Source organism: Rhipicephalus sanguineus, chromosome 1 (assembly GCF_013339695.2).
Source record: "Rhipicephalus sanguineus isolate Rsan-2018 chromosome 1, BIME_Rsan_1.4, whole genome shotgun sequence".
Classification (NCBI taxonomy): domain Eukaryota; kingdom Metazoa; phylum Arthropoda; class Arachnida; order Ixodida; family Ixodidae; genus Rhipicephalus; species Rhipicephalus sanguineus.
This window is the reverse complement of record NC_051176.1, coordinates 196,318,623-196,340,698: the sequence shown is the minus strand read 5'-3', so window position 1 is coordinate 196,340,698 and position 22,076 is coordinate 196,318,623. Positions and strand designations below refer to the sequence as shown.

At 42.6% G+C, this 22,076-nt stretch overlaps 2 protein-coding genes across 3 annotated transcripts in view; one reads left to right on the top strand and one right to left on the bottom strand.

The window, feature by feature from the left end:
* Positions 1 to 2,492, bottom strand: part of LOC119405024 (selenocysteine-specific elongation factor) — a 47,812-nt gene extending 45,320 nt beyond the window's left edge. Inside the window, exon 1 of one of the 2 annotated variants that reach the window (XM_037671787.2) lies at positions 2,142 to 2,492. In XM_037671787.2, coding sequence (XP_037527715.1) covers positions 2,142 to 2,412 — 271 coding nt within the window. In that variant the 5' untranslated portion in view covers positions 2,413 to 2,492. The remainder of the gene's footprint in view (positions 1 to 2,141) is intronic. The other variant, XM_037671779.2, reaches the window with a different exon arrangement.
* A 2,256-nt stretch (positions 2,493 to 4,748) lies between these two features.
* The window catches only part of LOC119405018 (sulfhydryl oxidase 1), an 83,157-nt gene continuing 65,829 nt past the window's right edge, over positions 4,749 to 22,076 (top strand). Inside the window, exons 1-3 of the mRNA XM_037671767.2 lie at positions 4,749 to 5,156; positions 17,306 to 17,400; positions 20,529 to 20,689. Coding sequence (XP_037527695.1) covers positions 4,907 to 5,156; positions 17,306 to 17,400; positions 20,529 to 20,689 — 506 coding nt within the window. The 5' untranslated portion in view covers positions 4,749 to 4,906. The remainder of the gene's footprint in view (positions 5,157 to 17,305; positions 17,401 to 20,528; positions 20,690 to 22,076) is intronic.

Here is a 22,076-nt window from a genome sequence, read left to right as displayed (position 1 = left end):
GTTTCTTGGTACTTTTAGAGCTGCACTCAGAGTTGTATTCCAAGTTGTCACAAGCTGTTGGTCTTGATCCCTTGTCATAACAGATGAAATTTCACACAAGGATTCCCCCCTGGATAAGTAAAAACAGTAAATGCATGTGTACTGAATAAAACATTTCGTTAGAAGCACATGTGTGCCCTCTTCTTAGAGGCTGTTCCGCCGCCATCTTGAATTTGGGTCCGCGACCAAGCAAGGGCCCGCCCCTCCAAATCTTGTCCGATTATCCGTCACCGTAGGGGGCCGCTTGCTCGGGATTTTGTGGTATGTGAGACAAGCCCAAATCTGCTAACGCGATGTCACAAGGGCTACATCAGAGCATCATTAACAGCTTCCACTGGCGGAAGTAACCTGGAGATCACTGTGCTGGTGGTGCAAAACTCCACTCTATGTCAATAACAAGCTGCAGCACCTCCTGCTACCTCAGGAAGTGCATGTGAATTGAATAACTGTATAAAGCAGAAGTGCATAAAGGACATGACAAAGCCTAAACACAATTAACATTCTAAAGAAGTACTGATATGTCCTTGACTTCTCATTATCTTGCATTAAATAAAGGTCTACACCCTATAAAATGTTAGAAGAAGCCCTAGCACGCATCCAAGCAACAATTAATTGATTAAATATTCCACTCCAGAATGATGCACGTGACATAGGGGTGCTAACCTAGTGAGAAGTCACAACTGTGACTCATATTTGTAGAATGCGTGAAAAAAACCACAACACAGAGAAACGAAGGGAACAGGACAACGCGCTACTAGCAACTGAAGTTTAATCAAAAGCGCAGAAAGATATGTACACAGACTACAAAAATAACAAGATTAAAGAATCACGCAACCGTAGAATGAGTTTGCATATGACAAAAAATGCCAAGGAAGTTTAGGCCATCAGATTAGGTGACATCAAGGTATTCCACCTCGCGGCTAGAAGTGAATGCTTTTTTTTTCCTCCTTCCTACAGTGAGTGTCCCAGCGCACTCTTTCGATCAAGGGATTCAATCAATCAATCATAACACTTGATTCTATGGACTATTTCAGATTTAGCACCCAGGAGTAGAATGCATCATGACAAAGGGGCTTGCCCTGTTGAAAGAAGACTTGTATATATCTGAAATACCATACAGTGTATCTTAAATACTTCTTGTTAGCAAGGAGTAAATGTGTGCTCACTTAGAGATACTCCTCAAAACACTTCAGCCAGAGTTGACTAGTTGCAGGTGCAGAGATGTATTGCTGTATTAAGTACTTGAATCATGAGATACAGTAACGTGGCTTGGTATGGCATGGGTTTTTGCAAATCATTATCATGATATGATAGTGCACCTATTTTGTGATATTTCTCAAAAAATCGGCATACCAAAAATAGGTATGCAGCTGTTTTGGATCACATTGGGCGAGACAGTGAGGTATGATCTGCGGCTAACTGTACAACAAGGTACAGTACAGGATTATGACACTTCTGTCCACAATCATTGGAAGTGCAGCACTGCAAGAACTACGCGCCTTCCTTAAGTACGGCAGTGGGACGTGATATCGAAGTACCCAGGCCTTTCAGAGCTTACTCTCAAGCACAACACTGCTGTGCACTGGCAGAGATGACATTCAAAAGAACAGGAGCAGGCTGTTTAACGAAAATTTGGCATTGGACAAAAGTTTTTGGCAATTTGGCCCTTTACTTTATCGGAAAAATTAAGCATTTTAATGATGCAGAGCTGTACGGCTTGCGTAATGCTTGGTGTTCTGCAAGTATCGAAATATGCTACCTAGTATTTTGTACTCTATTCAGTTACATTTGTAAGTTGGGTATTTATTACTCGGCTGAGTAATCCTTTTTGCCTAGTATTCTATCTTGAACACTTTCGTTGGTTATCTTTTATATGTCTGTTAGAAAGATAAAACATTCGCGCTTTGTTTTGCTTACGTGCTCTTGACTGTTCGCTTTTTTTTTTGCAACAATTTTATTTGTAAAATGTGTAGAGTGTTTAGCAGCTGCTGATACAGTTTAGTACATGTAAAATCAATATCTGCTATTCAGCCCTGATGTCGAGGACAGTGCCCCAAGCATATTGTTACGTGCGGTTTGACCAACAGATGGGAATAATTTACCGCCAATAATTGTACGTATGAGCGAAGCGTGCCCAGGGCAGTCGACGAGCGTGAAGTGGAGATGTCGGCAATGGCTTTGTAAGTGCTCGGGCGCTTCCACTTGAAAAGACGAAAAACCGAGGTCGAGTGTGATCCCGCGCGATTGACTCTGAGGGTTCTTGTCGAAGCATGCCGTGCTTGCTGTCGTGCTTAAGGATCTCGCCAGTGACGTCTTTCCGCTGTCTACATGTCCGAGCACTCCAACATTTAGGTTGAAAGTATCTAACACCATTGTGCACAATGAAGACGAGCGACAGGATCGCAGCAATATTCAAGCACTTCAGTAAACACCGCCACTACCACATTTTCGGGAATCGAAACTGCGGACACCTTGGCTATATTGTGGCTTCATATGGCTACATCGTGGCTGCAACCTTCTTTATTTTTCCAATATATTTGTTAAGCAAGAGCTACAAAATACATTGTTTTAAAAAGATTTTTTCTTTTGTTTGCAATTAATGTTGACAAAAACTGAGGTACCGTTTTATGAGTGTTTATGTGACGTGTAAATGAAAGCAAGGATCGCACCGTGCGCTCGCTTTCTAATTTCGCTTTACACTATTCTGTGGTCCAGACCACAGAATAGAGTGCAGCTTTATTCTGTGGACCAGACCACAGAATAGAGTGCAGCTTTATTCTGTGGTCCACACAATAAACTTGCGCGCTGTGGGCTGTGCGGAAATGTTCTGTAGCCCAAGCAGCCCACCTCTCTTGACGACGGTTTTCTGTCACAAATTGCAAGGGTTCATTCTGTGGTCTGGTCCACAGAACAGGCGCTGTTAATGCCCTCAGAAGGAACTGAGCCCACCCCATGAAGACTTCGATTTGCCAACGCTCGAGCTCCCTTGACGACAGCTTCTCTCGCGAATCTCAATATGTGCTCGCCGTTTTGTGAATCGCTATTGAAGACGCGTATGCGTGAAAGATTCCAATGTTTTGACATATGCCAGTATTGATATCAGCCGCAGATAAACTTGTTATTGTGAACGGAAGCAGCAAAACGAATGCCTATAATGATAACAAATGACAACGGTTCTAAAATTTCGTGAACCTGATCTATCGCGTGCGGAACACTAAAGTCACTTTCACCACAGTACGTTTGTGTCATGTGAAAAAGTGCACAAACATTTGCACGGGATACTCGAACTTTGAGCAATCCTTCTGAATGGGCGCGGCCATAAATCACCCGTAAAAGAACGCTAATGCCACCGCGAAAAGAAAACAATAATAACAAATGACAGCGTGTATAAAATTTTCTGGCCTTGATCCATCGAGTACGCAACGCTTAAGCCACTTTCGCCGCAGTACACCTGTGTCAAGCAAAAAAAAAAGCGCAGTAAGCTTGGCGAGAACCTACTAGTTGTCACTGGACACAGCACACTTTGTCACTTAATTAGATACACTTGCATGCGCCGTATAATTACGAGTACTTGTATGATCGTCAACGTCTGAAAACTTTACAGAAACAGCTAAAACAGCCCCTTGCCAATCTCAGTGCACTTTTTTTGCACGACATTAGTGCACTGCGGTGAAAGTGAGTAAAGTGTGTCCTGACGCGAGAGATCAGGGCCAGACTATTTTAGTAGTGTCGCCCTCTGTCGTTATGATTCCCTTCTCGCGGTGGCGTTGACGCTGTTCTTAAGGAGATCTGTGGCTGTGTTCGCACAATCGGGGGGATCGCTCAAAATTTGAGACTCCCGTGCAGATCTTAGTGCACATTTTCTTTTTGCATGACACAGATGTACTGTGGTGAAAGTGACTTAAGTGTTCCGCTCTCGATAGATCAGGTCCAGAAATTTTTAGAACCGCTGTCATTTGTTATTATACGCCTTCTTTTTGCTGCTTCAATTCACGACAAGTTTACCTGCTTTGGCATGTCAGACCAGCAAGCATGCCAAAGGTGGGCTTCGCCTTCGTATTTCGAACCTTTCACGCATAAGCGTCTTCCATCTCGCGTACTATGCCCGGAAATGGCCTCCTTGGTCCGGACTTATTCACAAAGCTGTGAGCGAATATTGCGATTCGCGAGGGAAGCTGTCGTGAAGAGAGGAGGGCGCAGTGCTTATTCTGTGAATTAGACCACAGAATAAACCCTACCAATTTGTGAGAGAAACCCGTCATCAAGAGAGGTGGGGTGTTTGGGCTACAGCGATGTCTGGTGCGCACGGTCCACAGCACAAGTCTAGGGTGGCTCTAACAAGTCTCTTTGGTGTGGTCCACAAAATAAAGCTGCACTTTATTTTGTGGTCTAGTTCACAGAACAAAACTGCAGTTTACCCTGTGGTCTGGTCCACAGAATAGATTGGGACTCTATTCTGTGGTCTGGTGCGCAGAAACCGTCGTCAAGAGAGGTGGGCTGCTTGGGCTACAGAACATTTCAGCACAGCCCACAGCGCGCAAGTTTATTGTGTGGTCCACAGAATAAAGCTGCACTCTATTCTGTGGTCTGGTCCACAGAATAAAGCTGCACTCTATTCTGTGGTCTGGACCACAGAATAGTCACTGCGTTCGCTTTATCTTTCGACTTAGCCTGCTTCTTAGCTTTCGCCTTTTCCTTCTCTCTGCGCTGCTGCGTGATATTGAATGCGTGAGCGTATGGACCGTATGGACTTCCTTCTCGGGCTGGCGGCTTTTCGCTGATGGGAACAGCCGAGCGCGGCAGTTTGGACGTTTTGAAGTATTAGTTAACGCTGTTGGCGGGTTTGGTCACGTCGTGGCGCCTGGGAATGAGTGGTAGTATTAAGTTATCATTTTTGCTGGTCGCCGGAATCCTGCTTTTAGACAGAGTTAGTTCCGCGCTTGCATCTGCTAGTTTGTACGATCATTCCATGCCGCTTCAGGTCCTCAACACAACGAACTTCGATAAAGTAATCCTCAGAAAGGAGAATGCTTGGCTTGTGCAGTTCTACAACCACTGGTGTGGCCACTGCATCAAATTCTCCCCGATATTTAGGGCATTTGCCAACGACATTGCAGGTGGGTACTTTTACAAAGTTCATGAAAGCGCGTGGCGCATATTTACTGCTCGACACTTGAAACCGGATGCTCATGCTCTTCTCTGATGCATAGATTTGTGGTATCCGATTGCTGCGCTCTATCTCAAGGTTGCGGAATACACGAAGCTGCGTCTACGCTTGCGCTGCGTACAAGTCGCGGGGTTTGCGTTTCTGTTGAAACTGCTGAAAGATTTGACCGCGTCGTCTTCGGCGCCTACGCTACACTTGGGGTTATCACCTAAGAGCAGAAATAAATTTGGTATATGCAATATGTCTTAGGCATTTTACGATGAATAAGCTCTGTGACTATGATGAGATTGCCTTGGCATTTATTCTGTCCTTAACAGCTCACATTTAAGATGACCAGCGCTAGTACGAAGCGCAAGGGAAGGGCCTATAAGGCGCTGTGTGGGTCCTAGCTTTCATTGGCTAATTTTCCAAACTATGAGCTGGAGCACACCAGCCATCTTAAGTTTATACTTTTTCAACGTTAATTCCATTGCTAGTGTTTTCCTTAACACGTGCAGTGCTCATGTGGAAACAAGTTGTATTATGGACACTGTCATTCTCACGCACAAGTTCTTTTTTTTTTGTCTTAAATCGAGCAGTTGAATTTTCAGTGAATGACAAGAGAACAAGATGCAACTGTTGTCATTATGATTGAAAAGATTCTAGGGCTGTGTTTTGCTTTTGAGAAACAGCAGGAAGGCAAATAAGTCGAAATGATGCTTTGAAGCTAAAAGATCTGTTGCTGAAAACTCATCACAAGCTATTTGCTGACAGTTACAGCAGTAATCGTGGCAAGTGTAGTATAAACACATGCTATTTATAATAGATGGCTTGCCTTGATGTCACTGAAACCACCGAGTTGGAGCACCAGCATGGGAGGAGATGTCGTTTGCGATGTCACATTAATGCTATCAAAACATCCCATGCAGGTTCTCTCGTTAAGCATGCACAGAGGTTTTCCTGCCATGTCATTCTCACATTGAAGCAGGTTAACTGCAACTTGTTTGTCATCAAAGCCGCCATTGTGAAGTGCCAGTACGTTCGGAAGCTGTGTCCATGACGCCACGTGCAAGCTATCTATGAGCTAGCAAAATTTACCTTCCGTGGCATGTGCACCATTAAGTAAAATTTTGACACTGGAGCAAAGTAATTCCTGCCAAGGTTTCCGATGGCAAGACTGTCACAGGTTATGTGACCATGCCAAATATTATGCAAAGGTTTCTTTTTCTTGATTCTATTCCTTTGAACAGCAGAAGGTTGAGCTAGTTGGTAAGTGTTCATCATAAAAGAAGGTAAGGCGTGCAAACATATAATAGGATGCCTTACCTTATTGTGTAATGAATTCTATTCCTTCCTTCCTTATCACCACTGTTCGTGGCTGGCCAATCCCTCTGATACCATAGATCAAGCATGGCTCAGACTGCCGATGAGGTGTGAAAAAGGAAGTAGTGGATTATTATAGAATTGTTGTGTTATCCTGGCTAAGTTTCAGTTTGACAGAATGCATTAGGCTGAAGCCCTGTGTATGTTTTAATTGAGAAAAAAAAGTTTTGTCTCTTTAACCTGTGCTATTCGTGCAGTTGCCAGACTCGAAGAGTAATTTACGACGGGGCCTGTTCCCATTGTTAGCTAAGGTACTGTGACCTTACATGCTGCTAGCTTGTTCAGTGAGTCTTGAGCAGTTGGACAAAACGAGGTGCTTTTAGAATCCAGACTAACAAGGAATGCCAATATTTATAAATGCGGAGATAATAGAACCTGCCATGGAAACTTTACATATTCTTTCATTTTGATTGCTGACTTAGTTCTTAATTCTGTTTCTGAAAATATCTACATCTCTACTTTGTAGCTTGCCTTTTTTCTGACAAGCATTGTTAGTTTAATTAAGTAAACAGTTTTGTATGGGATCTAATATCTTGCAAATACAATTATATTATTAGGCAAATACAGTATGTTATTAATGCACTGGCAAACATGCAATGAATAGAGAGGAGGCTATCCTGAAGAGTATGTTCAAAATCAAATACATATGTGCTTTTGTTCCTAGTTGCACATATTTTTGCTGTGCAAAATAAAGTTATTATTTTACTTTCCCATCCTATTTGAGCGACTTTTTTATTACAATTACTATTTTCAAGAATGAGGACATTTATGAAACTTCCACTTATTTTGGGCTCCTTCGCAAAAGTCGTGCAGTTTTTTTGGCTTCTTTTGGGATGAATATTTGCTTGTCAGCTCGGCAGCATCTGGTAAGTCTGATCATACCTATATGCAGCGCAAATGCTGCTACATCAATTACACAATAAGTTTACTTGTTTAAAAAAATAAAATGTGTCTCAAACCACATGTGTTAGACACAACCAAATGAATCCAACAGACAAGCCAAGGAAAGCATAGGGGATGTTATTTGTTGGTTTTGACTGTGGTGTAGTAATTATGGCATAAATTGAAATGAATTGAAGTGGGCGAAAAAACACCCTTTCTGTCGTTGGGGCCCGAACCCACAACCTTCGAGCACTGTTGGATTAATTTGGTTGTGCCTAACAAAGAAACGAGCCCCTCGAACAATTCCCTTTCTTTAGTAGCCACATGTGTGTTATTTAAGATGTATATATGGACTATACCCATGCTTTCACACTTTTGGTGTGTTGGCAATATGCATACTTTGCATAGCGGTATGTGTGCTTTTCAGCTACCGTGCCCACACAAATGTGAGAACACTAGGCTATGCTTTGGTTTCGGCAACTTTCCAGCAGAAGGAGAAACCCAGCATTAGTTGAAGCATACCTGGCTATAGGTATAACAAGTGTCAGCTGAAAAACAGGAAATCCTTTATACCTTAAATCACATAATGAAAGGGATGTCTAATTTTTCTGTGGGAAAATTGGTTATAAAAGGAGACTAAGCTTTTGGGTGTGAAGAAGTCTCCACTAGAAACTGATAATTGGTTCCCAGAAAAAGATCAAAGCAAAAGTGTGTTCTGAATACTAAATAAAAATAAAGTCTTGGAAAGGCTGAACCCTAGCCTTAACAGAGAGAACACACATGCGTGCATGCACACACACACACGTGTTTTAATGTGTTGAAAGTGATCTCTTGAGAGCATTTGGTAAAGGTGCCTTTCAGGAAGAATAAGACATGTTGCAAAGCAATAAACACGCATAGACCTTAGAGTGGCACTAGGGGTGTTCTTGAGCTGTCAAGCACACCTTTAAAAGTGTGCTAAGGCATTGCATAAAGGACCTATAGAAGACTTGACTTTGATTGAGAGGCTGGCAAGAACACCTGCTGTAACGGAAGCATGGCATGGAAAGAGATCCATTATGTAGGCTTCTATTCTTCTTCGGACAGATGTTTTTATGGCTTACTTGGACACATGTGGGCACGTGTCATATGGTAGAAATACTGGAGTGTGAAAAGTTTGTGTTGTTATCCAAAAAGTATTGCACTAAGTTAACATTACAACTTCTGCTTCGATGAACTTGGTGTCATGATTTATGCTAGCTATGTTGCTTTGATGCTGCATGTGCTAAAGCCTTTCAAACTTTGAATTCCACAGTGTGGCCTGATTGTGGGTGTCAGTACGATGATATTTTAGCCCACATGTAACCTGTGCTTCGTAGTACCTTTGATTCCTCGAATACCTTGAACCCTGTCTATTCAAATTATGTATTTTTCTCTATTCGTACATTTCTATGTTTATAAAATTAGAATTAATTGGGTGAATAATGTTTACAATAATGGTCACTGCGAACAGTAATGATCAGCTTATCGTGCCTCATGTTTGTTCCTTTCTTGCTTGCTTGTTGAGCTGTGCTTGTGGTAACCTTTTGAGGTGGATGACTGGCAAAGGGTCTGAAGAAGAGTGGCAATGTTTCTTAATTATCCGGGACAGATCTGGCAGAGTGTAATTTGTGGTAAAAAATCATTGCCTTGTCACAAATGTCTGTGGGCGGCTGTCTCCTGAACTCAGCTGTGAGCAAGCTGGCAGTTTTGATTGAAACTGAGTAGGATGAGCCCTGTCTTACGAAGGCGGAGAAGCCGTCTTTACGTGTGAAAGCACCATATTCTTACGGTGCGGGCTGAGGCTTTATTCTTTTCATACCTCACAACAAAGAATGTCTTTACGTGTCATTGGTTAACTCTACATCCCATGTGTAATTAAAAACTTAGCTGAAATGTTCGCAGCACTGTTCTTTATGTGCAGAATGGGTTTTCTCACAAAGCTGAAGTGGCGGCGCACTTTAGCTGGTAAAGGGGATTATATAAATGTGAGTTAGTATAAGGGAATCTGGGCTGAGCAGTATCTCGATACAAGAGTATCGCGATAGTGTCTTAGGGATGCTTTTGAGTATCTGTGTTTCTGTATCGGGATATATTTGAAAAATGTATTTGTATCTCAGTAGTGAAATACTTTTATGATGTATCGATTATATCGCGATACTGTGCAGGAAACGGGTATCTCGTTATTTTTTTTTCTTTGTCGTAAATGAGCTGATGTGTTTCCAAGGCGAAAGGAAGACTTTTTGTGCTAAGCCAAGCAAACATGCGCCGCTGGTCGGCAACACGGAGTGCAGTGAAGGGTTTCCAAATTCCAATACACACAGAATCGCACATGTGGTAAAGCGACCGACGCCACTCACGTTGAGATCATGGAGGCAGTATTGTCAGCCTCTGCCTACGAAAGTTGCTGCCTTTCAAGGCTGCTGCAGCACCCCTAATCTTTTTCGGGCAGGCAGCCATTTTGTGAGTCTTGTGTTGAGGCCGAACCGACGCTGTCTGGAAGACAGCCCATTTGAAAAGCTGCTGTTGCTTAAGTGCAATAAATGCAACAACCTTCTCAGCAAAACAGATCTTGTGTGTAAAATAAATGTACACTTTAAATGGTGTTTGTCGAGCGATATGCTTGAATGGCAAGTTTCAATGCGCTGCATCATTATTCAAAATATTATGCGGCACTTATTAATGTATTTGCTGAGCATAAGAATCCCTGAAACAAAGTATTGTTCCGGTATATGTATTCCTGTATCTATATTTCGGGATACATTTTTCGTCTTTTTGCAAAAGTGTCTCTAAAATAACCCATTACCTGAATGACGAATGTATCTCAGTATCTGTATTTTAGACTTTCAACTCATGTATTTCGATATCTGTATTCTGGAATACTTTTCTGAGTACCTCTGCCCAGCCCTGAAGAGAATGTGGGGTGTTGTCTGAGATATGTACATGATAAAACCAATTGACCTTAAAGGGCCTCTCACTAGGCTCCATTGTAAGGTGCTTGGGGAGAGGATCTAGGGATCATGTCACCAAAGAATTCTTCAGATCGATTCGTTCCAGTGAAACTGATCTGTTGCCATGCCACCATGAGGCAAGCAATGTTGTCAACAGAGACACTCATCTCCTTTGTCTTGACTAATGTCGGCAAGCAGTGTTAAAGGGGTCATGAAGCACCCCTTGGGCTTGTTGAAAAAACACATCCTGTGGAAAGCTGACACGGCTATAAACTGCTCTGCCAAATATTACAGTCGTGCGCGCCGCGTAAAGGCCACAAGTGGAGCGCGAAGTTGCCGTTTCCCCAGGCACCCTCTTTTCAAACAGAGGCCGGTTTGCACGTTGACGTCGCGGATCTGCCAGTTTACGTCGCAAGAGACATAGCATGCTTATTGGCCGATAGCCGACGTAAATCGAGAGCGGCGTTGGGATCAGATGTGCTTCTTGCCACGGGGTGCCGCCATTTGCCAGCGCCGCACTCCTCAGTACATGGTAGCCGCACTCGTGCACGCAAATCACAGCGGGAGAGCGATCGCGTTTTATGACGCGCGCTGACGTAACTTCTTTCCCCCATGCTATCCCTCCCTATGTAGCTTCCAGTGTGCTCGTCGGCACGAGAAAAGAGAGAAAGCGCTGAGAGCATGCGCCAAACCCCCGTAACTCCACTCATTCTTGACGGATTCGAGAAATTTTTGTGGCAATTGATTCGGGAGGCAGTAAACCCCGATACTGAGGTCATTAGATCATTACTTTTAAAAGTGGTTCATGACCCCTTTAATTTCGGCCTATACTGTAGCTGAAGGACCACGTCATGCTCATGTGACAAGCCCTGTCTTTTTTTTTCTTCTTTTATTTCTATGTAATACATGTAGAGTGGTGGTATTGCAAGTTCCACATCAGATGATTAATTGAAATCTTAGTAGGACATTTTTTGGGGGCAAGTTGTTTCGTAATTGAAAACAGAAGTGCTATAGAAACAAGGATTAAATGAGACACAGGGCTGGTGCTCCACTTCCAGCTGACGTTTATTAAAGGAACACATATGAGTACATACAGGCCGTCCCAATTATTGCGCAGCAAAATTTAAAAAAAAAGGAGCGGTGTTACGGGAAACAAACCTAGCACACATTGTTCCCAGTACACTGTAGTAGCCGCTACTAATTTTCTTGTTAAAGGGACACTAAAGGCAAATATTAGGTCGACGTTGATTGTCGAAATAGCGGTCCAGAAACCTCGTAGTGCTACTTTTATGCCAAGGAAGTGCTTATTTTGAAATAAAATCACGTTTTAGTGGTCCGCATCGCGTTAGCGCACTTCAAATCACCCGCCTGAAATCAGACTTTCATACGTCACTGCTGCCGTGCCCAACGTTGCTCGCCTTTACTGCACGGCCGCCGACACTAGTAGCAGCAGAGCGAAAGTAGCGAGACCCACAGCAGCAACAACGGCCATCGAAGCTTGCCGCAATCGCCGCAATGGATGTGGACGGAGAACTTGACAACGAGACATTGGCTCGCGACGCTGGGCTCCAATTCAGCGACTTGAGCCCCGATGAACGCGGTATGCTGCTGAGGGCTCGTAGTGCCGGCGTCGTTGCATGCTGCATTTTGTCGAACTTTCTGTCGGAGCGATTTTCACGAGCGCGCAACACACACGCGGCAGTACGTGGTCCCGAAACTACCACTGAGACGCGACCGCGTGAGCGAAGCAGGGCGCCGGGCGAAGCGCAGTTCGGCAAAAACGGAACCTTTGAACCACGCGTGCCGTTCCCCATGGCAACGCCACAGAGGTTCTTTTTTGCATGAATCAAACGGAAACGAACAAACAGCATTTTGTTACGTCTTTTGATGCATGGAAGGTTCTTTTTTTATTGCTGCTGGTTTGATTACTAGTGATTTATTGTAGGCAGACTCTCATACGTTATCGGGATCACCTCGAAAATGTCCCACTCATGGCGCTCATCATGTGATACATTTAGCTTAATTTCTTGATAAGTAGGGCACTGCTGTTGATAATATTGCCATTTTAAAAGTTGTCATACACTGAGCTTTCACTCTGACATAAATTGTTATTTGCCTTTAGTGTCCCTTTAATGAGCTTAAATTAATTAGTCATAACTATATTTGGAACTCAACAAGTACTCACCTAATTGTCAAAATGTCAATGAGGCTTATGTAGGCATCTTGAAGTGACATCTAACTGCGCTATTTTAAGCAATGTACGAATTGTGTGCTCATTTTTCCGGCTGATAAAGAAAGCTCACGAAATGGGAAAAATAATGCGTGACTATGCTCCCACCAGCAGAAGAAAGCAGTGCCCTCAAATAAGCTAACTGCTGGCAGCCACTTTTTCCTGTTGCCCGCTGCCAGAGACAGCAACTTGCATTTTGGCAATGATATAGGACAAGCGCTAACAACATACGTTGCAATTTTGCAGGGATTCCTTCAGTTTCATTGTAAACCATTATCGTTGTCTATATTTCACGACCGACTATTCTCGTTGATAACGTGGCCAGAACACTGTTCTGATTACGGCCGACTCTGTAAGACCACAGCGATGTGTTTCTTCGGCCGGGAAGTGGCAAATATGGCGATCCATATCTTCTTTTTTTCTGCATTTTTTTCCTTGACACTGGCTACCTCACAGTGACCCTGCTTGAGGGTGCTTATGTGTGCTTCAGTCTGGTTACATGTAACTTTTCAGATTTTGTGGGCTTTCTTTATCAACCAGAAAAAATAATCATGCAATTAGTACATTGTTGAAAATGGCACTGTTAGATATCATATGAACATGCCTACATATGCCTCATTGACGTTTTCATAATTAGGTGACTACTTGTTGAGTTACAAATATAATTATGACTAATTAATTAAACCTCATTAAATAGAATATTAGTAGTGGCTACTCCAGTGTACTGGGAACAAGATGTACCAGGTTTGCTTTGCATAATGACATTGCTCTTTTTTAAAATCTTGCTGCGTGATAGTTGGGACACCTTATATATTAATATTCTGAAGTCAGGTGACAAGTGCATTGGCATGCCCTCTGGAGCATTGTGAAAGTGAGTTTGTTTTCCTTGGAGGATTTTTGTAGTGTCCAAATCATTGATGCAGCACTTTGTTTTTTAATATTGTCTTTGCTTTGTTGTGTTTTTGTCGATCTGCTGTGTTTCATCCTGTTTACTGACACAATGCTTTGTTCTTTAAGCATTGTTAGTGGTTCTTTAGTATTCACATCTTTTACATATGTTAGTCGAGTACCTCTGAGTAGTTTGATTTTTATTGTTTTTTTTATGGTTTTTGTTTTTGCCTCCTGTAGCGCTATTACTCCTTTTGGGCTTTTGTTTTACTTGGTTTGTGAGGTGGATTTGCGCATGTCCTTCAAAATATCTTTATAAAATAGAGGTAAGCGTTGTGTGGTACGATAATCTCACTGTCTATAGTTGCATTTTGTTGCTGGGTCACAGAGTCTGTCTTGGTGCATGACCATGATGCAGTGTTCTTTAGGGCAGGTCTTGGTGCCTTTGTTATTTGGTGGCTTTTTCACGAATGTGATACGTCACGCTGGTCTTGCGCTGTACCTAAAAATATCATGTACCTTCAGTACACCTCATTTGAAAGTAGAGTGCCAGTCCTTTGTCTTGTTTAGTCCCTGTTTCTTTGGTGCTTATTTTTTCCATTTGTTTTGAGGCCACGTGCCATCAACAGTGCCACAGCACGCAGTGTTTTTTATATCTATTTGTGCCTGTAATCTTAACCCTTTCTTGAAATGCATTTGTCTTGAGAGGAAGGCAATAGTCTTCTCTTCGAAATTGTGACCATATTTTGTGTGCATGATCACCACTGGATGATTCCATTGCGCACGCGCCATGTTAGCTTAGTGACTATGGTGTTGTACGACTGCATACAAGGTTGTGGGATCAAATCACAGCCGCCGCAGCTTCATAACTATTGAGGTGCAATGCAAGAATGTCATGTACTGGCCACTGGGCACACATTAAAGAACTCAAGATGTCAGAGTAATAACCCATAGTCCCCTACTACACCATGCCTTATAATCATATATGGTTTCAGTATGTAAAACACCAGGACTTAATTTTTTTTATCTTCCCACTGCACATGTTTATTTTCACTGTCCAAACCTGGTGAGGGGCCCTTTAATTTAGAAAATGTGCAACGGTTAGCCTGGAGAACTTGTCCGCAGCTTGTTCATTTACATTGGCAATGGTAGAACTTGGGAAAGGCAGAAACAGAGGAATCTGGTTTCATGCTATACCATGCTGGTAAAGGGACAGTAATGAGAAAAATGATTTCTCTTGTAAACGTAAATTACTCTTTCGCAATACCAAAAACACCACGCTTGCTGCGAGACAACGCTTGGTAAGCGAGTGAACGAGCAAAAAGAAAATGTGGGTGGCAATGCTACTCTAAAGTTCCTGCACCAGCCACCAGGATGTCATTGACTTTGACGGCATCTGCATAGTGCTTACGTAGTTCCTAATTGGTAAAAAGGCAGTACATTGTCTTCTGAAAGCGCCAGAGACTCCACATATCAATTTTCACGAATTATAGTTTTGCCAATGTGGCCGAAATATGAACAAACATGTTGAAATCCGGGACTCGAGCATAGGAGAATTTGCCAGGAAATTTAAATGTAAAAGTTTTGACATTGGTTTTCTCATATATTTATAAATCTATGATGGTGAAGTTAATTGCACTAGAGTTTTAAGACTATAATTTATCAGTCTAAACTAATTTATTGTTTCACTTTAGTGTCCCTTTAACGTGACCCTTGCACAAGAGACAGTTCCAAATACCCATTCTTTCATGGCTGTTCTTCAGGAAACTAAATGCTATGATGCATCTCCTCTGTGCCCCCTTCGAGGGGCATAAGCAGAAGGCATCACATGCCATGGTGGCTAAGTGGCTATGGCATTATCCCTTTGTGTGATGATGGGTCAGAAATATTCTACAATATGGCTCGCTCAAACATAGGCAATTCTGACACAACGCAGGGTGACGTTACCTTTGTTTAGAAACTGCTCCCATCTACTGAAAGAGCATAGAATTGAGCCTTTAAAGTTCTGCTGAAATGTCATAAATAGCAGTAGGTGTAAAACTATTCAGAAGAAACATTCCCTCAGTATAGTCCTGTTGATCATGACATGCCACAACAAGATGCTCGGACATCACCTAAGCGTGCCAGAGAAATCGCCCTGTATTCAGTTTTGTAAGCTAGCCTTCTAAGATCAGGTGTAAACAAAGTTGGTGTAATAGATGCACTAGCAATGATAAAGATACAATGCATGCAAATGGAGGTGAATTCAGTCATTGATTCTCTGAGGCTGATTGAGACATACGAGCCGATTACTATTGTATCTTTGCTCTTTTCTGGAGTGTAGGCAATGTGGCATCTTATGGTATATCAGCTCTTTCTATGTAAAAGGAAACTTTCCCAGGAAATAACTGTTGAACTTTTGTTTAGCCTTCCCCGCCAATAGGTGTGGCCACCGAACATTCAGGCACAAAGCGTGACACATACCTATGTGTTCAGAGTTTTGTGCACCTTATCACAAGGATAATAACCCATATTACTATTTGAGCATACTGGTATGCTAGATAATGCTGTAAGTTTAGCATTCTGTGCATTTAAATTAACTTAGCCACCGCGGTGGTACAGTGGTTACAGTGCACGGCTGCTGACCTGAAAGTCGTGTTCAATCCCTGCTCTGGCAGTCACAATTTGATGGAGGCCTGTGTACTTGGATTTAGGTGCATGTTAAAGAACCCCAGGTAGTCAAAATTTCTGGAGCTACAGCATGCCTCATAATGATATCGTGGTTTTGGCTCTTTAAAATCTGATATTATTATTATTATTATTATTATTATTATTATTATTATTATTATTATTATTATTATTATTATTATTATTAACATCTAAATAAACTTATTTTTTTACTTACTTTCCTGTGAAACATGTCGGTGGTCATTTTTGTACCACATTTTCAATGCATTCGCGTCACTAGTCTGACATATCTTATGACCCGCTTTTTTCAGAGCATCTAATGGCATCAGGAGGTTAATTTTTGCAGAAATGTTCCAAGGCCTGTGCTAATTTATTCATGCACCGATTTTATTAAAATTATTAGCAAAAGATTGTGCATCTAACAAAGGGTTATGCTGCTATGCACGGCGTTGAGAGTTTATTTCCTGGGCACATTGGCCCCATTCTGATGGTGTAGAATGCAAAAATGCTCGTACTTAAATATTTATGCATCTCAGGAAACCTCAGGTGGTTGAAATTGATATGATGGCCACTACTATGATATCCTCATAGCTTGCATGTTACTTTTGGGCATTAACCCCATAATTCAGATTATGTGCATTTACCCCGTAATGTGAATTTTTCATGACATTGCTCCCCCCCCCCCTCAATTCATGATTTCTCTTGGAAGTGCAAACACACCCTACAAAAAAAAAAGCAAGGCACAGCTGTGCCTGTTGTGTTTGCGCCTCCAAAAGAAATCGTGAATCTATACCAACTAGCTTACCTGTCTGCTCTCCTGCAATTGCCACCCCATGCTTCCACTCCTGTGTACCTACAATTGCAGTTTTTTTTTTTGTTATTTGCAAATTTTGCACATCTGCATCTTTTTTCTGATAAATACATTTACTTTTCTCACTTTATACCTGTTATTGCAAAAAGTTGTCTGTGCCACCATTGTGTTGTTGCGCTGCCTTGTGTGAAAGCTAGCTAAGAATTGGGGAAAGAGTTTGTAGTGGAGCCTGTTTATGTGTGTGTGCTCATCGTTCGTTTTCTTGTTTTTTTTTTTTTTAAATATTGCAGGTTGGAAGCCTGTTATAAGCCTTGCAGTCATTGACTGTGTAGATAATATGCAGACATGTCGCACATATGGCATCAATTCTTATCCTACTATCAAAGTGAGTACTATTGCTTGTATTAGAGGACATCAGAATGAAAATTGGCATTGAATTGACAGTAGCAAGATGGGGGGGGGGGGGGGGCTATAGAGGAGCACCATATGTGTTTCTAAGAAAAAATGCTTTGCAGTGAAAAACATACGGTTGTCTGGGTATGCAACTATAGTGTTTTCCAGGGCAGTAGCGCTATTAACTGACTGAACCAGTACACTTCCATTTTTATTGCAGTTGACTTGTAGGCGGTGAGTGAAGAGCAAAATGGGCAAATTCTTTGCTTTATCTGTTGCTTTCTGCTACTCTCCAATGATGCTTACTTTCATTTGAATTGAAACTTGGTCAATTTCGCAAACTTCTGTCAAACTAATTTGCTTTGAAGGCATTCTTTCTTGCAGTTTTGTTGTGACTAAAGTGATACTTATTGTCAGTCCACTGGTATTGCATACCAGAGCACTGCATGTCCAATGTTTTTTCTGCATGAGCTTGGCCCATTGTTTTCAAAGCTTCGCCTGAATAATAATATTAGAGTGCAGCATGGTCCAATTATTGTGAAAGTACCAGCCAGACATGGATTATGTGCTAAAAATAGAACCAGTTGGCTGATGAAATGAATAATTGTCATCCCCCTGTTTGTAGCACAAAGCTGCAAGGGAATCCATATGAATTTTTCATTTCGTAAACCTTTCTTCACCTTGCAAGATTCCGCAGAACTGATTTGCCAGGTTGCCTATGTCTTGATTACGAGAAGATTGTTGGTAATGTTATCAGTATTGATCATTTGTAGTTAAATAAACAAAAAGCATACTACATATCTGCAATGTGAAAGGACCAAAAAATATCATATTTTCTCATTTGGTCTTATTTGATCATTGTCTTCCTAATGCTTTTTGTTCTGCAGTCATGTGAGACAGAGCCTGCCACATTACATGTGGTCCCTTTACAGCACTGCATGCCTGAGTTGGTCACTTGTCTTCTACCGAACTCGGTACAACAGTACTCACCAATGCATATTGTCTCCACAACTGCACATATGCTTGCCAGTGCTAGCTAGCTGTCATCTGTGTGACTCACAAGCTAGATGCCTTGGCAGACAGTGGTTTGTATTGAGCTAATTGGAAGCACTCCAAATGGTGCACTGGTGCACCATTTGGAGTGCTGGAAGCTGGTGCAGGACAAAGCCAGTTCACACCATGTAACCATGTAGCTTGGTGAGACCGAAGAGCATGAGCACGAGCTCACACTCCAGCTCTATCATGTGTTTATCAACTGATGTGGCAGACAAGGGTGAGCTGCCTTCAAGTCCGGAGTTCCAAATCTGCCTCGTAGACGTCGATATATAAGAACATCTGAAATTTTGGATGCTAAAAAGCTTCGGCTTCCGATTTTTCGGACTTCCTGCCCAAATTTCAGGTCCAGAACAGCATTAATTGAGCTCCCACCTCTGCCACATCTTTCATCTCTGTGTTGGAACCAGCGTTTTCTTGAGTTAGTACATTTGCGACCGTAGCAGAGCTTGAAAGGCAGCTTTGCCACAATACCGGGGTGTGATGAGATGAAGCATATTGAAAATCTAGGGACCACTTCCAATCGGATGTTGACTGTCTCTTGGCAAAGTTCGACCGTAACGGAGCTTGAAAGGCAGCTTTGCCGCAATACCGGAGTGTGATGAGATGAAGCATATTGAAAATCTAGGGACCACTTCCAATCGGATGTTGACTGTCTCTTGGCAAAGTTCGACCGTAACGGAGCTTGAAAGGCAGCTTTGCCGCAGTACCGGAGTGTGATGAGGTGAAGCATATTGAAAATCTAGGGATCACTTCCAATCGGACGTTGACTGTCTCTTGGCCAAGTTCGACCGTAAAGGAGCTTGAAAGGCAGCTTTGCCGCAATACGAGTGTAATGAGGTGAAGCATATTGAAAATTTGAAGGGGTCACTTTCAATCGGACGTTGACTGTATTTGTTTTTGGGAAGTTCGAATAGTTCGAATAGTAAAATTTCAGTGCGAATCGAATTGAATAGCAAACACTATTCGAAAATTATTCGAAATTTCGAATATTCGCACACCCCTAATAAATTGGTGACATGTGATGGTAATGCTTATGTGCAATCATACTGTCACATATAATTATTTTTTGTATCTCAATTCATCTTCATTTTAATGGCACCAATTTCTCACTTGACAATATCACGATCCCCGATTTATAATATGAACTCATTTTGGCTCTCTCTGCTATTGTTTGAACATGTAGGATCTTATGTACAGTGCATACGTGCTAGGTAGACAAAAACACAGGTAGTTTTTTCTTGATGAAGTTGGGACATGAGGCTTATTTCTTCATGCTAATTTCCATGTAGTAACAGGGGAGAAAATGCAAGGTGATGAACGTAAAGAATGTGCCTTTTGATTTGTCGAAATGTCATTGACAAAAACAATGCATTGAGAGATTACAGGAGTCGAAATAGCATGAAAGAAAGGTACAAAGGTACGTCCCAACCAGGGGTGTAGCCAGGGGGGGTTGGGGGGTTCAAACCCCCCCCCCCTCCCCGAAATTTTTCAGTTTTACTTGCGCATATATACCTGAGCACATACAAATGCACGCACGAACATACATAAAGTATGGTTGAACCCCCCCCCCCCCCCCCCCGAAAAAAATTTCTGGCTACGCCTCTGGTCCCAGCTAGTCTGTGTTGTTGCTTTAGAGATAATAAGTTTTTTTTGCATTTTGTTTTATTTTCCACATCGTCGTCATCATATTTTACCTACTTATCCATTCGCTCACCTATGCACTGATGTTTTCCATGTTCACCTGATGCCCTGCCGTGATTCTCACACATAGCAGGATGCCCACCATTTTGGTCTGTTTCTTCTTTTCTTCTTTGGATGCATTGTGTCAGGGCTGTTGTGGAAGTCTAGTGCCACACAGTCTCCACAGATGCAAAGCTGACACTGTATTTGAGATTGAGTAAAGATGAAGTGACGTGTAAGGTGCTGGGTCGTGGTTCATGATATTTTTTGCTGTGGTACCACTTGTTCCTTGTAAATATTCCATGGCTATTCTTTGTACATACACTTCTTATTTTTGCCCTTGTCATAACAACATGCTGTCCTCTTATTGGGCCTATATTACAGTTTTTTCAAGCACGCTCAACTTTTCAAGATCGAGGTGTTGAAGTAGAAACACACCACCATCCAGAACAGTTGAGACACCAGGCTGTTGACCTTGTGGATAGCGAAAATGCCTATCGAGGGGAGCGGCCTAGAAGCTGGCCTTCATTTGATGCCTTTCAGGGGTTAGTACCTCCCTCTCAGCTGGTGCCTCTCCAGGAAATTCTTTTTTCCTGTATTGATTTTCATTACTACTGCTTTACTCGAACAAATGCAGACAGGCACAGAGAAAAAGTGTTATCGTTTTGAATGTATTTCTGCATTTAAAATAAGAAATGGATGTCATTTTTGTGTGTAGTTGTGTGTGTGTGCGCACGCACATGTGGCCACATGCTTGTTGGCTCATATTAAAAGTCTTCGATTTCTAGTACAAAGGAAACATCGGATGGATACGAGATAGAATGAAAGATGCGTATTAAGGCACTGAGCTCTACAGTATTAGTTCCTTCTTTGTTACCACCTATTAATAGTCAGCGGGGGGGGGGGTTTCGACCTCCTCCCACGCCTAGCCGTGTGTGGCTTTGCCGTGTCCGGGGAAAAGGGGATCCTGGGGGTTGAGCCGACGACGGGTGATTGGACCTTTAAGGCCCCCCGGCAGAGGCAACACACCCCTTTGGCCCCGGCTTCACGTAGACGGCACCCCTGGGCTGACCCACCCAGGGGAAATCGGCGGTCGCCCTTTCCTATCCCCTCTCTTATCTTTTTCTTTCCTATCTTCTTTCATTTCTGTCCTGTCTCCTTTTTCTTCAGTTACTTCCCAGTTTTCGTAGGCGGCTCGGGTTAACCGTGTATATGTGTCCTCTCTTGGACATAGTATATTAGGTTATAGCGGCATTGTACGGCTGGCGTTTGCAGCCTTACATGTTAAGTGCTGCAGGGTCCCCTTGTTGGACTCCATGGTGGGTGGCCGCCACTGCTGCCGAAACACACACATTTATCATGGAAACTGTTCCATTCCCCCGCCTCCTTGATCGTTACCCTCACAAGAGGGTGCGCACCGACGAAATACTCCACTCTTTGACCCGACCAACAGAAACGTTCCCTAAATTTCATGTACTACACAGCCAGAACCCCGAAAAACTTGCAAGAACTATTTCCCCTTTCATAGTTGCAAAATCCTTGACCGAAGCCTTTGGGCCGGGCTACAAGGTAACCAAAATGGCAAGCGGTGACCTTCTTCTCGAGGTCCCAGTTAAACAACAGTACCAAAAACTCGGCAGTCTCGTAACACTTGGAAACGTACCCATTTCAGTGTCACACCATAGGTCCATGAACAGCTCACGCGGAGTCGTCTCGGAAACCGACCTCATTGACCTGTCTGAAGATGAACTTCTAGAGGGATGGAAGAACCAAAATGTGACCCATGTAAAACGGATCGTTATTAGGAGAGAAGGCAAGGAAATCCCCACGAAACATCTCATTCTTACATTTGCATCCAGTGTTCTCCCCCAAACCATCGAAACAGGTTACATTAAATTAACTGTCAGACCATACATTCCTAATCCCAGACGT